Below are 15,748 nucleotides of genomic sequence, written 5' to 3' on the forward strand. Positions count from 1 at the left end.
GGTATTTGTGTGTGTGTGCCCGCCTGTCTGAGGGCATGACTCAGCACAGCTGGGAGAGAACAAATTCAGGCAGGGTGCAGCTACCACCACCAAGCACAGCAGCTACTCCAGCAAGCACAACTGCCAGGGATGCTTGAGCACACAGGGGTATGGCCTGGCCACACCAGCCATGGACCAGCTGAGCTCCCCAACAGACTACACGGTGGGACTGGATGGAGCTTGGCTCATTTATTTAAATAAAACTCACACGTGTTTAGGAAGAGATAGACTTGATTCAACCTGAGTTCACCGAGCCAGGCCCTTGTCTACCTGAATGTGGAAAAAGTCTGTCTCCTTTCAGCAGAGGCCAGGCTTGCTGCTGTCTTGATCTCTACAGTATGGAAGGCAACCTGTGGCTGGACCTGAGAAGTGGGGAGCGTTGTGGATTCAGCAGAGATGTATTCCAAGACGTGAGGCCTCCCCTCCTGGCGCCGCAGGTAGCCCTGGTTCAGCAGGTGCAGGATGCAGGACAGCACGTCCACGCTGTGGCAGCAGAAGCTCAGGAACTGCACCCCTGGGCCCAGCTCTCCCTTCTGACAGGCATCGATCACCTGTGGCAGCAAGGGAGCCCCAGTGCAGTGGCTGCAGCCCCCAGGCAGCCCCTGTGCCCCCCGTGCCCCTGCAGCCCGTACCCTGAACACCAGGTTGTCGATGTGCAGCTGCTTCTCCCCCTTGAGGATGCGGGTGATGAGGCAGCACAGGACGTTCCTCTTCCTCTCCAGGGCGCTCACCTCGGCCCTCTCTGTCCGCAGGTACCTCTGCTGGGGCAGCAGCCTCAGCTGGCGTCCGCAGCTCTGCGCCAGGGCTGCCTGGTTCAGCCGCAGGGCACCTGCAGCCAGCACCCGAGCCAGGCTCAGCCGAGCTTGAGCTGGGCCCTGAAGGAGCCCCAGGGCACACGTGTGCCTGGGGGGCCCAAGCTGGGCCTCCTGAGGCTGCCTGCACCGCTGGCCACCCCAGCCCTGTGCCCCACGTGTGGCCCCAAGCCACAGCCACGACACACATGGCCCCTGGCCTGGCCCAAGCCCACACACAGACCGAGACCCCCCCCCCACCCACCCACGCTGACCCAGGCCCCATGCACGGCCCCAAGCCCACCCCAACCATCACCCCCAGCCCCACACTGGCCTCAGGCCCCACCCTGAGACACACCTGTGCCCCGAGCACCAACACATGGACCCAGCTCCCTCACCAGCCCTATGAGCTCCTGCACCCCTAAAGCCCAGCCCCCCCTCGGGGCTCAGCCCAGCCCCTCTCCCCTGGGTGCCCCAGCCCCACACTCACCCCCTGGAGTGCAGCTCCCCACCAGGACGCCCTGGCCCTGGGTCAGCGGTGTCAGCGCGTGGTGCACCAGGTCAGCAGGGAGCCCTGTGGCCTGCAGCAGGGCCTCCACAGCCACCTCCTGCAGCACGGGGGGCGAGGGCAATGGCCAAGGCTCACTGGCCACAGGCCCTGCCTAACAACGGGGTCCCGTGCCCCAAACACCGCTGGAGCCCCCACCAGAAGGGAAGGGAGGACACGGCCCTGCCCTGCTCCAGCCCCCACCGTGGCTCCAGCCCTACCTGGGCGCTGTTGAAGCACAGCAGGATGTACATCTGCAGCGTGGACACGTGCAGAACGCAGTCTCCAAACTGCAGCTCGGCGTGGCCCAGCCACGTCCACTGCAGCCGACGGGGCTTGCTGCACTCCCAGCCCAGCTGGCTCTGGCCTGCAAGGGACAGCGTCAGGGACGGGGACCAGCCCTGCCAAGCACTCCCAGCCCACCACCACTTGTGCCTGAGCTGCCTTCCAGGCTCTGGGCACAGCCCCGGCCACAGCACTCACTCTGCCGGCAGAAGTCAGCAAACTCATCCAGTGGGGAGCTCAGCACCGCCGGGAAAAACCTCCCAGGGTTCTCCATGTAACAGAGCGGGGAAACGGGCCAGCAGCGCAGGGACAGGGCCAGCACCTTCACCTCTGGCACATCTGCCACCACCGTGGCTGTTCCCAGCACCTGGCCACAGGGGCACGAGAGCAGCTCCAGTCAGGCCCCGGGATCCCACCAGGAAAGCCAGCGGCCCCCGGGCTCCCCAGCCCCGATCCCTCTCACCTCGTCCAGGCCTGTGTCCAGCTCCAGCAGCCGCTTATCCTGCTCCTGCAGCTGGAAGAGGCAGAACTGCCGCTGCAGCTCCTCCGACTCGGCCAAGTTGCTCAGCATGTCCTGGGGAAAGCGGCTGGGGAAGCACAGCCCGATCTGCTCCACGATGCCTCCTTCCAGCCACGACGGCCCTTGTGTCAGGAGCCGGTCCCCCAGGTAGTGCCTGCCATGGCCACCAGCTCCAGTCAGGCTGGGCCCGAGCCCTGTGCCCACCAGCCACCCACCAGGAGACAGCCACAGGTCCGAGCCCGGCCTCACCCCACGGCACACGGGCCTGGCAGCACACACGTGTCCCCTCCCTGTCCCCAGCAGGGAATGTGATTCCACACACTGGCAACTCCCACGGGCCCTCCACGCTCCATGATCCCATAAAAGCAAAGCGGGAGCACCGCTGCCACAGCAGGCCAAGCTCCCCCAGCACACCAGGCCACGCTGCAGCAGGCCCCTGGCTCTGGGCAGACACAGCAGCCTCACCTGTAGAAGTGTTCAAAGGTGTGGGCAAACTCCAGGCCACTGAAGACCACAAAGGGCTCCAGGAACTGCTGCAGCCGCTCCAGAGGCCCCGTGCTGCCCGCAGCCCTGCGGAGCTCCTGGATCTGCACGTCAAGGTAGCGGGCAAACTGCTCACTCACCTGCAAGGGACAGGGCAGGCTGCAGACAGGGCTCACCAGGTGCCCACAGGGCTGGGCTGGCGGAATGTCCCTGCAGGGAGCAGCCGGGAAACTCTGGCACTGCCGGGCAGGGGCCGAGGGTGCGCAGGCACCAGCCCAAGGCCGGAGTGTGCCAGGGCCGGGCCCACGCTGGGATCAGCGCCACGCACCTGAGCCGGGCACCACTGGGGTGCCAGGGCAGGGCTCTGTGGCTCAGGGGGGAACAGGACACCACCCACCCAGAGCTTGCCCCAGGGCCGCGGGCCAGGGCAGCTCCCCAGCCCCTGCCCAGGGCACGGCCCCGGGGCCGCGCTCCCCCGACTCACGTGCAGGGCAGTGAGGAAGGAGAGCTGCAGCAAAGCCCCCGCAAAGCCCTGGCCCAGGGCCAGCACGAAGGCGGCCTGCTGCCCAAAGAGCTCCTCGGTGGCCCCGCGCAGGCGCTGGTACAGCCGGCAGTAGCGCTCTGCAAGGTCCGGCGCCTGCCCCGCCGCCTCCAGGAACCGCTGCACCTGCGGGAGCAGCGCCAGGGCTGAGCCCAGCGGGATGCGCCCCTGGAACAGCCCTGCCCTGCCCTGCCCACGCCAGCTGCCTGCTGGCTCCCCGGGACTCAGGGCCCTGCTGCTGCTGCTGCTGCTGCGGGGCTGCCAAGGTGGGAGCGCAGCTCCGAGGGCAGCCAGGGGCTCTGGGGGCACTACGGAGATGCAGCAGCGCCCAGCAGGAATTACAGCCCAACACCGGACCTGTCTCCTGGCCTGGCTCACACTCGAGCCTGTGCCAGGGTGGTAGCACAGCAGAGCTGTCCCCACATCGCTCCAGGTTCTGTGGGGGCCAGGTACAGCCCTGTGCCTTCCCCATGGGCACTGCCAGACCCCACTCCCTGCTCCAAGCACCCAGGGAAGGTCCCACAGCCCTCCCAGTCAGCCCTCCAAGCTCTACCTGCTGCTGCACCACGCCACGCCAGCACTGCGAGATTCCCCACAGGCCTCTTGACTTCTCCACCACCACCTTTGCAGTCCTGGCCGACACCTCCTTGTTCTTCCCCTCCTTCCCACCTGCCAAGGGTCAACCTCAGGCTCAGTGTGGCTCCATGGGCAGGCCCCGCACACTGACCCGCCACAGCAGGGCTGAGGGGATGCCGGGGAGGCACGGCCTCTGCTGGGGCATGACCAAGCCTTCCCCGGCACAGGAGCCTCCAGTGCCATGGGATGCTCCCCAGAGGAGCCCCATGGCCACAGCCTGGCCCTCTGGAGCAGCCCCAGGGCAGGGCAGCCCCTGGCTCACCAGCTGCTCTGGTCTCCTCTGGCTCGGGGCCGCCGGGGTCCACGTGCACCAGGAGCTGGGTCAGGCGCCGCACGCAGGAACCAAAGGCAGCCCTGCGTCCCGGGGCACGGCGGGGCAGCTCCACGCTCTCCAGGTACTCACTCAGCAGCCAGGCCAGGGCACTGACACCATCAGGGCCTGCGAGGCCAACCAGAATCAGAGCCGGGCGCCTCTGCCCGGGGCGCGCACAGCCGGGTCCCGGAGAGCGCAGGCTACCTGGGCTGGTGATGCTCTGCACCAAGGGGGTCACCAGGGCCTCCCAGAACGTCCTGCCCAGTGCCCGGGCTGCCTCCTCGTCGGGAAGGAAGCGGTTGGCAAAGCCCTGCTCGTGCTGCAGCGCCCGGTTCAGTCTGCAACAGCGACCGGGCAGCGCTCGGTGCCAAGGGCTGGAGAACTCCCGTGGCAAAGCAGAGCACGGTGCTGGCTCCATGCTCTGCCCTTTGCCAAGGCACCATGGCTCCCTGGCCCCACTGGCCCCAGCAGCCAGGGAGGGCCCCTTGCTGTCATCAGGGCCTGCCGCCAGGGGCCCTTGGGGCCTCACAGCCCCCACCAAATGGGGGCTGTGCAGTGCCTGTGGCCACGAGATCCTGCTGTGCCCGGCCAACCTCTGCCAGGATGTGCCAGCCCCTGCGGGGACCAGCATCCTGCTCTGGGGGGTTAGCCCAGCTTAAACCCAGATGACCCCAAGGTGGCCCTGGCCAGGAAGGACCACTGGTGGCCAGGAAGGAGCAAGGGCCCCTCCCAACCAGCTGCTCCTTTCCCAGCCCTGCAGTCCCCTCACAGGCTGCCAGCCATGTCCCCCCGGGCCCTGGGACACCAGGGATGCAATGGCACAGCCAGGACACCACTCACCTGCCAAAGAGCTGCAGCAGCCGCCCTCGGTCTCGGCAGATCTCCTGGCTCCAGGCATGAGCCCGAGCAGTGCAGGAGAGGAATGTCCGCCGGCACAGCTGCTCCCTGAAGATGGGCCAGAAGCTGGGCTTGGGACCCAGCACCTCGATGCCACGCACACGTGTGTCAATGCCACCCTAGGGGACAGCGGGACCCTCAGTTCCTGTGGCCCCAACGCCCCTCAGGGCCCGCTCCAGGCCCTGCCCCTGCTCCCCCCTACCTGCTGGCACCGCTTCACCCGGATCTGGATGACGGGCCAGAAGCGGGTCATGTTCTCCAGCAGGATCACTCTGCTGTCCGAGGGCAGGATGGTCACCTGCAGGGAGGCACTGAGCCCTCAGCGTGACAGGCAGCCCAAGGAGGCTCCCACAGCGCAGCCCCTGCCATTCCCACCTCCCCGGGCCTCCCACCACAGCCACACCTGCTCGGGGCACAGCAAGGAGCAGCCCCCGCCCCTCCCACGGGCACTCACCGCGTTCAGCTCCGTCCTGATGGTGGCAGGGCTGTCCCCGCCCAGCACCACCACCCTCGATGGCATGTAGCTGGAGTCCTCGCTGGCCACCAGCATGCTCAGCTCCCTGCACACACAAACACCATGGGGCTGCCCAGCCATCTCCGCCTGCCTGCCCCAGCCCTGGCGGCACCACACCCTGCCAGCCACAGCCCACTGGCCCCAGGACAGAGCCACTGGGGCAGGGCTGGCACAGATCCCCAGAGCCCTCTCCTGCACACAGCCCTGCCAGCCCAGCCCACCTGATCACCACTCCACACTGCATGTGCACAGTGATGAAGTGGGAGCCGGTGCTGCCGTTCGACTCCCAGTAGGTCTTGGGGTTCCTGTCCGTGAGCTTGCTGGCCTGGTGCGAGTTGGAAGAGACCTGCACCTTCTCCCAACACTTGTCCTCCTTCACCTCCATGCTGGAGCCTGTGGGCAGAGCACATGGAGCTTCCAGCCACCAAGCCTGGGATCAGCTCCCCCTGCCCGCACTCACCTTGGCACAGGTTGTGCAGGAAGACATCAAAGAAGGGGATGCTGATGGGCTGCTGGCTCCGGCGGTGCTCCTCAATCTGTCCCAGCACCAGCTGTGGGACGGGGCAAGGCTCTTACCAGGGGCCCCAGGGTCCTCCTGCCCTCAGCCCCCGCAGGACTGTGCCAGGCACAGAGCACAAGGCCGTCCCTCAGCAGCAGGGACACCCTGGTGCCCCCAGACCCAAATCCCCAGGCAGCTGTGCCTCCCCAGGCCCACCTGGATGCAGCCAGCCAAGATGCTGCTCGTCAGCTTCTTGTAGAGCCTGGAGAACTTCTCACACTCCGCCACCAGCTCCAGCAGGGCCGGCGCCAACGGCGGGACCGTGCTGTGCTTTTCCAGGGCCTTGGACAGAGCCTCGTGGGTGCCCACGTGGCACATCACCACCACACAGTCCCTGCTGGCACTGCCCAGGCGGTGCAGGAAGCCAACGACCTCCTGCAGCACCTACTGAGACACAGCCGTGAGCAGACGGGGCACTGCTGGCAGCTCCCAGGGCCCCCAGCAGCCGGAGCTGCAGCTCCATTCCCCTCATCCCAACCCAGCAGCACCCACCAGAGCCTGGCCAGGCACAGCCAGGCTGGGCACGTGGCCCCCAGGACACGGCCACGGCCAGGACAGCCCCTCCCCACCTCTCCCAGTGCCTCGGACACAAGGCCAGGCTGGGGCCACCAGCGGGGCCCTCCTTGCCCAGCCCGGCTGAGGCACAGCCAGCACAGCCACCCTGCCTGCCACGAGCCCCAGGGCCCCCTCACCTCCCAGCTGCTGCTGTGGGTGATCAGGAAGGACACACAGGGCTCCACACACTCGTGCCAGGGCAGCACATCCTCCTGGTAACTGTCCACGAACTTGTTCAGGATCCTGGGTGACAGAGGGGCCCTGCTCAGTGTGGGCACAGGGACAGCAGGGCTACAGGCAGCCTTGCTTTCCTGTCCCACCTGGAAGGCACTTCTCAGGGACTGGGAACTGAGGCTCCCTGCCACCTTGCACACCCCACCAGCACCCAGGCACGTCCTCTGCTGTCCCTGCATGTCCCCACCAGCACCAGGCACAGCTGCTGTGGCCCCACGTGGCCCCGTGCCCCAGGACACACCAATCAGCACCTGCCCACGTGCTGGGGTGAGCCTGCCCCCAGTGAAGAACAGCCCCACCAGGACCCACAAACATGCACTGGCTCTCCCCATCATGACTCCCAGCACTCACACACCTCATGAGGGGGTCCCAGACCCCCCTCAGTCACCCTGCACCCACCTGAGGATGCTCAGGCTCACGGCCTTCTCTGTCCCCAGCAGCTCCAAGCTGCGCAGCAGCAGCCTGAAGCAGCTGTGGTCCTGCAGCAGCTGGGCCACCTGGCCAGAGGGAACAGGGCCTTGGCCACACAGCTGCCGCTCCAGGGCCACCACCACCTCCTTGGACAGGCTGCCATCGTCCGGGCCACCCAGCAGCATCTGCACGCCCTTGGGGTCCAGCAGGAGCTCCGTGCCTGCCGTGACAGGGACACGTGAGCCCAGCCCAGGCGCTCACGGAGCGCCAGCAGCCCCTCAGGGTGCTCTGCCCTGCGGGGCCAGGCAGCCCTGCCCGTGGCACCCGCGGGGCCGCGGCACGGGCAGGGTGGGCAGCGCGGTACCTGCTGCCTCCGGGCCCAGGGGCAGCCCGTGCTCGGCCAGGCGATTGATGGCGCTGAGGGCCAGCACTGCCTGGGGGCAGCCGCTGCTCTGCCCGGCCCTCCAGCAGCTCTGCAGCGCCGCCAGCAGATCGCAGCTCGCCAGCTGCTCTGCCAGGCCCCGGTGCCCATCCATCAGCATGTTCACCACCAGCAGCCCGTTCTGCACCCCTGAGGAGCCCCTGCAGGGACACAGCCGTGCCACTCTCGTGCCCCAGGCACAGAGCCTCCCCTGCGCCCACAAGCCACCTGCCCGTCCTGCCCGTCCTTGCCCCTGCAGATTCCCCCCGACCTCAGCGCTCTCCACGTGCTGCCCCTACCCTGGGACCCTCTGCATGGTGCTCAGGGCGGCAGGGATGCTGCTCAGCAGGCTGGCAGAGCCCTTGCTGGAGGCAGAGCCGATGCTGGCGAAGATCTCCCGCAGCATCTGCGCGTCGCCGTGGTTCCAGGTCAGGCCCTTCCCGCCGCCGCCTCCCGGCTCAGCGTCCGCAGCTCCCACCAGCACCTTCAGGGCCTGCGAGGACGAGAGCGGCGCAGGGGGCAGCGGCCCCTCCACCCCGCCCGGGCAGCCCGCGCTGCCCTGCCCGCCCCGGCGTGCCCCGGGCACTCACTCACCGCCAGCCCGGCCTGCTGCACCAGGGCCGAGCAGCCGTGCTGCTGCATGCGGGCCAGCACGGCCCGCACGCCGCCCTCCGTGGCAAAGGGCACGCGCCACTCGTAGCGGGCCAGCAGCACGGCCAGCAGCCGCAGCGTCACCGCCACCAGCGCCTTCTCCGCCGCCTCCGCGCTCAGCAGCTCCACCGACACCTGCACCAGCTTCTCCCTGCACGGCACAGCACACCTCAGGCACGGCCTCCTCGGGCCCTGACAGCCGCCTCCTTCCTGCCTGCGCTGCAGCTGGGACAGCCCTGCCAACCAGCCTGCCTGGGACAGAGGGACACAAAATCCGCCTTTCCTCTCGCACATACCACCCTCCGTGCTCCCGCTGCCACCTCCCGCTCCTCCAGCTCAGCACCGGCCCCCACCCTGCCCACAGGGCCCTCCCCAGGCAGCAGCAGGAGGGCTCTGCAGCACCCCAGCACTCACCCGGCACTCCCGATGCCCAGCCCGCCCTGGGCTGTGCCAGCTTGCTGCTCCGACTTGGGCTCCTCCTCCAGCATCTCCAGGATGTGCTTGAGCCCGGCTAAGCGCAGCCCCACCGCTGAGCTGCTGCTCTGGATCACCTCCACCACAGCTGCAACCTTGGCCAGCGAGCCGCTCTCACTCAGTCCCTTGGAGCTGCCCAGCGCTGGCCGGAGGGACGGAGCCGTCAGGGCAGCGCTGACACCTCCAGCAGCTCCCAGGGTGCCCCACAGCCACACACCCAGCACCCACAGGCACCCCCACCTCAGGCAGCCCTGGCTGCATGGCCCCCGTGCCCTGCCCAGAGCCCTCCCCTGTGGAGGCAGCAGTGCCGCTGCCAGCACCGCGCCTGTGCCCCAGCGTGTGGCAGGACATTACCTTGGCTCTGCTCCTCCGTCACCTCCGGCAAGAACAGCCCTTCCCTCTCCAAGAGCTCACTGAACAGCTGGGAATCCGACTTCGCTGCCTCACCGCGGCCCTGGGGCGGCCCTGGGGCTGCACAAAGGTCTCCCTCCGCTGCCTTGGCCATCGTGCCTTCAGGGCCGCTGCTCCTGTCACCCTCTGAGGACACTGCAGGGCTCCCTCCGCCATCCTGCTCTGCTCCCCTCCCGAGGAAGTGTCTGGCGTAGGCACGGGAGCCACGCAGGTCCCGCAGAGAGCTGCCCTGGCACCGCTCCTCCAGGACCTGCAGCACCTTCTGGGCCAGCTCCGCAGGTGCCGACAGCTGCACCAGGGCTTCCTCATCCACCTCCGACAGCCACACCGTGGGGACAAGTTAATCTCGGGCTCGCCACGCACCCCACGCCCCTGGTGGCGGCCACTGGCACCACGGACAGAAAGGCTGCACCGCCAGAGGTGCCCGGGGCCACTCCCCACTGCCACCCTCCCCTGCCTGTCCCCAGCCCGACTCCCACCAGCCCACAGCTCCCACCCGTGCTCGGCACCCCACTGCAACTGGCAGAGTGACCCCACGGCCTTGCCTCCCCTGCCCAGACCTTGCTGGACAGTCACTCTTCAGTCAGTCAGGGGACACTGCCTTTCCTCTCATCTCCATCACTGCTCTGCTGGGCCAAGCTCTCCAAGCTTTCTGCAGCCCCACTCACCCTCCCATTTCTGCCCCGCTCAGGCTGGCCCTGCACAGCTCACTCTTGCCATCTCCTCTGGGCCTGCTCCCTTCCCTCGTGTTCCCTTTGCTCCTCCCTCCCATTTCCCTGCTGCAGGCACTGGTTCCTACCTGCTCTCCCAGGTGCTGCTGGATGAGACAGGTGATCTCTTTCTGCTCCTGTGCTTCCAGCTTCCTCACAAAGAAGAGCAGCTCCCACCACTCGGCACGGCTCAGGGTGTCTGCAGCCTTGGGCAGCCGCTGCCCCAGGTAAGGCAGGGAGTACAGCCCCCCCAAGGGCTTGCACAGGAATGCCTGTGGAACTGCAGGGGAGCAGAGCAAGGAAGGGCACTGTCAGCTCTGCCAACTCCCCCATCCTCTGCTGTACGCTCCTCATTCCTCATGCTGGGCAGAAGAGGTCCCCACCATACCATAGCTTGCTGGGAGAAAGGAAGGTGACAGGAGGGCAGTGGGAGAGTTGGAACATGCTCGAAGGAGACCGATGGGGCTGCTCACCTGCTCTCAATCTGTGGTTTCGTGTCAGGGTGTTCACCTTCTGCTGGCCCTCCAGCTCCTTTTGTTCTGAAGGGCCTATGATCTCGACCATGTGCCAGTGAACCCAGTAGGTATAGCCCAGAGCTTGCCAGTACACCTGGAGAAGAAAACCCAGCACACACCCAGCCGGCAGAAGGCAAACCCAACCCCACTGTCCCCATGCAAGGCTGCACAGGAGAGCAGAGAAGCCCCTTGGGGCGGTACCTGCACCGGGGGCACGCCGTCGTTGCTGCGGCGGAAGTCGCCCTCGTCGCCGGCGCTGACCGCCTCGTAGTCCTCGAGCATGCGCACCCTCATGCCGCTCACCAGCGTGGCCTGCACGTACTCCACGTAGCTGCTGCGGCTCGGGAACGCCGAGCGCGTCCTGAAGGCCACGGGCTCCTTTGCTGGGCACGTGGGGGCTGCTCGGGCAGCAGTGCTGGCTGGGGGCTTGTGCTGGAAGATGGAGCGGGCAGGACGAGGCTGCAGGTCCTGCCTGTGCCTGTGGCTCCAGCCCATGGCGTGCACCAGCTCCGAGATGAGGTTGGCCATGGCCATGCTGAACTCAAACTCCTGCTTCACACGGCTCCTCTCCTCAGGGACAGGGCTGGGCACAGCACAGCCCTGCTGCTCCTCTCCCTGCTCCACACCGCTGCTCAGCTTGTCCAGGAGAGAAGTCACACACAGGTAGCGCTTCACCAGGACAAACAGCTGCTTCCCAGGGATCTGCAACAAGCACAGCTCACGCTCAGCCTGCAGAGCACCTCCAGCCCCCAGCTCTCTCTGAGCCACCAGCTCATTCCCAGGCAGGCTCCCGTGAGAGCTCCGGACCAGCTGGCAGCAGCAGAGACCTCTCAGCCACCCTCCCCTCCCTGCTGGCAGACCAGGCTCTCCAGGTGCCTCTGCACCAGCCCCAGGCCCTGTCCCAGCTCTCCCTACAGCCAGTCCTGCTCCCCTGCCCACCTTCAGTCCCCTCTTGTCCCACATAAGGGTGCCAGCCCTGGCCCCGCTCCCACCCCTCCTGGCCCCTCACGCCCCGCAGGCCCAGGGCTGCTGGCGGCTCCGTCACCACCTGCGGGAGGTGAATCCCCTCGAAGGACATGCAGGGCTCTGCAGAGGATGTGATCTCAGCAAACAGCTCCAGCAAGGTGCAGCGACTCTCAAAGTCCATGTGCTGCTCAATGCCATCCTGCTGGCTCAGGGACAGCAGGACATGGGCCCAGATTCCTGCAACAACAACAAAAACTCTTCAGGCCCCAGAAAGACAACCCTCACCCCACCCTCCCTGCCAGAGACAGAGCTGCAGGGAAGGAACAGCTTTGCTGCTCCCTGTCACCTGATCCACGCTCTGTCCCTTCCTCTGCAGTGGCAACATTTTGCTCCATGGTGGTTTTTTTCTACCCCTAACGCTGCAAGATTCTCACAAAGCAGCAACCCCAAATAACTGATTCCAGAACAGCGTCCCAGGGAAGAAGTCGAGTTTTAACCTGAATCAGCCCCTCATCTGCCCCACTTCAGAGCTGCATGAACTCAGGCACTAGGACAGGGAAAGCCGGATCTCCTGTGGGATACACCACAACCAGCAACCTTCCAGCTGCACCCAAGCCTCATCAGGCCAAGCCATGGCAGCTCCTCCTAAATGAGAGAACTGGGTGAGGACCAGCCTCTCCCCACCAGGGTTGTGTCAAGCCCTTTGGCACTGGTCTTCATTGCAAGGCTATGTGGAAGGAGATTGTCTGATCCTCTAAGTGTATCCAGCCAAGGACCTTTTCACTGCAAAAAGTCAAAGTAAGAAGGAAGCCATAAACAAGAACATAAAGAATCACAAACCTGACTGACAAATGCTAATGGATGCAGTGAGGAGAAGCAAATCTGGTCAGTCATAACAATTAGTAAGGACATCTGGACAACAATTAGTAAGGACATCTGGCATGTAAGAATGATTATTTTTCAGTAAGATTATCTGATTAATTGGAATTGGCAAGGAACACAAAAGGGGGTGCAGAGAAAGGGTTATAAAAGGTGCCAGCCATGTTTAAAGCACAGCTGGTCAGTGTGTTTGTCTGACAGTCCTGTACCTGATTGAGTGTTTGTCCTACTTTCTTATTGAATCTTTACTAAGTCTGTCTCTACCCTGTTGTGTGTGCTGCAAAGAACAAGTGCCAGCTGCTGGTGAGACCTGCACGAGTGGCACTTGGTACCATGAACTGGAGCCTTACTGGGGCTGTGGGAGCCCTGTGGAGTCAGCCAGGGGACTGAGTGACAGTCGGAGGTGCCATGCATCATCTCTGGATCAAATCACACATTTGAGCTTGTAATGCCAGTTATCAGGAAGACTGGTGTACAGCTGACCCAGATCAAATGACTCAGTTCTGATCAGGGCTGTAGGAGTCCCTGGCCTGCCGTGCCAGCTACTGGGGCAAGTGCAAAGGTCTCTCCAGTGCTGGTGCCTGGAGTTGGCAGGAACCTCTGTCATCAGCCACTGGGGAGAGAACAGTGTGTGTTCTGAAGAACAGCTGCTGGAAGGGAGAAAAGTGAGGAGTTCAGCAGCTGAAGCAGGACTGCAGTGCCTGGGGTCAGTGGGAAAGGGTGAGTGTCTGCATCTTTCCCAACCCTGCTGTGCATGTAACTCCTTAGCAACACTTCATGTTGGAATAGCAAGGAGGAGGTCCTGGGTCCAGACCAGGGTATGAGATGGGGAGGCTGGTGCTGGAAGTCCCAAGGGATGTGTGAATGTGAACTGTGGAACAAAAGTGCTACAGGTTTACTAGCAAGCATCAGGCTTAACAAACTGATGAGCAGGGGGATCCCTGAGACCGGTAGAAGGGCTTGGATCCAGGCACAGGTGCATGCTGGTACCCAAGGGATCCGTGAATGTGTGTGTACTTGTGAACCTGGGAAATGCAGTGTGTGCTGGCAGGAGTGACCTTCTGTCTCTGCCAGACAAAGAGCAGGAGGGGACATGGCTGGCTTGTGTTTATGAGAGTGCTGTAAGTGTGTGCTGTCAGAGTCCTGTCTGTGTCTGTGCTCCAGGATGGGCAATCAGCTTTGCTACTGGATGAACCTGCAAATGGGAAAGTGGCAGCTGCATCCCTCAGTTTGAGAAACTCCAGATTCCCCAGGCTGGGCTCCAGCAGTGGAGCAGGAGAGGTGCTGGGGTTGCTAGAGAAGACAGCCAGCCTTTACATTCCTTCACACTCCCCAAGAGTTAATCAGTATCCCAGCTCAGAAACCTGGCATGGGAAAGAGTTTCAAACTCCAAGAGCAGTCCAGACAACTGCAACCACGAAGTCCAAAAGATCCCGACTGATTCTTCCCCTTTTGCCAAGAAGCCCCGAGACACGCCCGCTTCCCAGGCACCTCACTCCTCCCGAAGGCTGGCACCCCCAGCTGCCCAGCCAGCCCTCCTCAGCGGCACTGAGCAGGAGCAGCCCCCACCTGCATCGTGAGCCCCCAGAGCTCGCAGCATCTCGCCGGCGCCGCGGCGGATCCGCCGCTCCCTGTGGCACAGCATGGCCGTCAGCAGCTCCAGGGCTCCCGCCTCCCTGAAGGCGCCCGCCAGGGAGCCGATGCTGGCGTAGGCGCCCAGCACGTGCACCGTGCTCAGGATGGAGCACTCGGGGGTCCCGGCCTCGGCCACCTGGCGCCCGGCTCGCTGCACCAGGCTCCTGACGTCGGCCTTCATCTCCAGCAGCGAGGCCTCGTCCAGCGGCGCTTTGTCCGGCGCCACTTTGTCCGCGGACAACGGCCTCGTCTGGCCCAGCAGCGCCGGGCAGCTGGCGCAGACCTCTTCTGCAGACATCCACAGGGAGATGTTCTCTGCCTTGGTGTCTCCAGAGGAGGCACCGCTGCCTCCCGCTGCTCTCTCTTCCGAGCTAACAACGCTCCACCGGACCAGGTATTCCGGCCGCTCGTCGTGGCCTCGCCGCTGCCGCAGCAGCTTCTCCGGGTGGGCCTGCAGCTTGGGCCCCAGCTGCACCAGCAGGGTGCCAGTGTGCTGCTCGTTCACCATGGCAGCAGCTGTGTCTGCAGAGACAGAGGGGAAGCAGGAGCTGGGGAGAGGTGGCTGAGGCATGCTGTGGCTAGAGATCTGTGTTCCCGTGTGTCACAGCGCTGGTGATATGGCAATGCAGCCATTAAAATGTGCTTTTGTACCGGCTGTACTCAAGAACAGTGCTGTACAACCCTAACATAGCAAGTATGAGATATGGCTCACTTACTCCTTGGAAAGCCACGTGTATGGAGTTACAAGGTAATAGGGCAAAACACAGTGACTTCTGGACTGCCATACAGACTGTGGGCACTGCAGGAATACGGACAGCAGCGCCCAGGAAGGGCAGCTTTCCCCAGGAAGCTCAGCTGTAACACGTGGCTGTGTGCTGATGGAGCGAGCTGCCCACGCTGGATCAAGGGGCCAGTGCAAGTCTGCGCTGGAGGGCTCCGTGCACATCACCGGGCCGGGACCGGGACCGGGACACGCCGAGGGACAGGCCCGTGCCCGGGGCACACATGCTAAAGGCGGGCGGCACGGCACTGCCATCCCCGTGGAGAGGGCTCGTACGGGCCGGCCGCGCCAGCGGCAGCATCGAAGCTCCTTCCAGGCGCGGGCAAAGCGAGAGCTCTCCGGGCACCGAGCACCGGACCCGGCCCGGTTCGGCTGCCGCACCCCTTGCCCGACCGGCCCGAGGCCGCGACCGAGACCTCCCCTAAACGGCCCAGGCCCGTCCCGGGTCGGCTCCGGTCGGGGCGCTCGCCGGCCGCGCCCGGCCGTGCCCGGCCCGCCGCCCTCCCTCCGCCGCGGGGCCGCGCCGGGGCCGCCGCGTTACCTCCGGCACCGCTCCCGCGCCGCTCCGGCCGCGGGCGCCTGCGCAGAGCCCGCCCGACGGCGGCCGTGAGGGCCGGGCCTGGGCGGGCGGCAGCGGGGAGCTCAGACGGGAGCGACGGAACCGACCAGGGGCAGCGGCGGGGACTCCATGAGGCACAGGGGGCACAGAGCGGCACTTGGGGCGCTGAGGGACGGGGCAGGGTGGGACAGGGAGGGCGGCGAGGGAAGGAGGCAGCAGCGGGCAAGGGAGCAGTGAGGCGCTACCGGGGCTGGGAGGAACTGGTGTCCGTGATTCGCAGCTTCCCAGTCACTTTGGCTGGAAGCCACCTTCCCATCCGCTTGCCTTCATTCCTCCACAAGCTGAGGGTAAGAGAAGAGCTCGGATGTCCTACAGCTAGGTTTGACACGATTGTGTCAATTGACCAGCACCGGGTCACCCA

General features: G+C 65.1%; 1 protein-coding gene across 2 annotated transcripts; it reads right to left on the reverse strand.

The window, feature by feature from the left end:
• Positions 1-213: 213 nt before the first annotated feature.
• On the reverse strand, positions 214-15,342 carry LOC118684797 (cullin-9-like). Of its 2 annotated transcripts, XM_036379919.2 has the most exons (30): positions 15,310-15,342; positions 13,922-14,509; positions 11,556-11,710; positions 10,709-11,209; positions 10,466-10,601; positions 10,082-10,272; positions 9,226-9,595; positions 8,812-9,013; positions 8,341-8,548; positions 8,046-8,239; positions 7,690-7,907; positions 7,314-7,545; positions 6,818-6,923; positions 6,282-6,509; positions 6,027-6,117; positions 5,788-5,959; positions 5,507-5,612; positions 5,255-5,350; positions 4,996-5,171; positions 4,360-4,493; positions 4,105-4,281; positions 3,760-3,875; positions 3,150-3,332; positions 2,648-2,805; positions 2,126-2,336; positions 1,861-2,029; positions 1,599-1,744; positions 1,321-1,438; positions 672-868; positions 214-590 (listed from the first exon to the last, which is right to left on the reverse strand). In XM_036379919.2, the coding sequence occupies exons 2-30, from the start codon at positions 14,493-14,495 to the stop codon at positions 306-308; spliced, it is 5,850 nt and encodes a 1,949-aa protein (XP_036235812.1). In that variant the 5' UTR covers positions 14,496-14,509; positions 15,310-15,342; the 3' UTR covers positions 214-305. The 2 variants fall into 2 exon arrangements, with proteins under 2 accessions (XP_036235812.1, XP_036235813.2); XM_036379920.2 differs by lacking the exons at positions 13,922-14,509; positions 15,310-15,342 and having other exon boundaries at positions 325-590; positions 672-797; positions 11,556-11,640.
• Between the last annotated feature and the right edge of the window lie 406 nt (positions 15,343-15,748).

The sequence above is a fragment of the Molothrus ater genome, chromosome 3, assembly GCF_012460135.2.
Source record: "Molothrus ater isolate BHLD 08-10-18 breed brown headed cowbird chromosome 3, BPBGC_Mater_1.1, whole genome shotgun sequence".
Taxonomy (NCBI): domain Eukaryota; kingdom Metazoa; phylum Chordata; class Aves; order Passeriformes; family Icteridae; genus Molothrus; species Molothrus ater.

Bases quoted from the DNA above. Each gene is read 5' to 3' on its own strand.
- LOC118684797 (XM_036379919.2), bottom strand. From the start codon at position 14,495: ATGGTGAACGAGCAGCACACTGGCACCCTGCTGGTGCAGCTGGGGCCC. The intron at 10,273-10,465 runs GTGAGCAGCCCC...GCTCCCCTGCAG, and splicing joins AAACCACAGATTGAGAGCAG to TTCCACAGGCATTCCTGTGC. The intron at 9,014-9,225 runs GTAATGTCCTGC...CCCTCCGGCCAG, and splicing joins GACGGAGGAGCAGAGCCAAG to CGCTGGGCAGCTCCAAGGGA.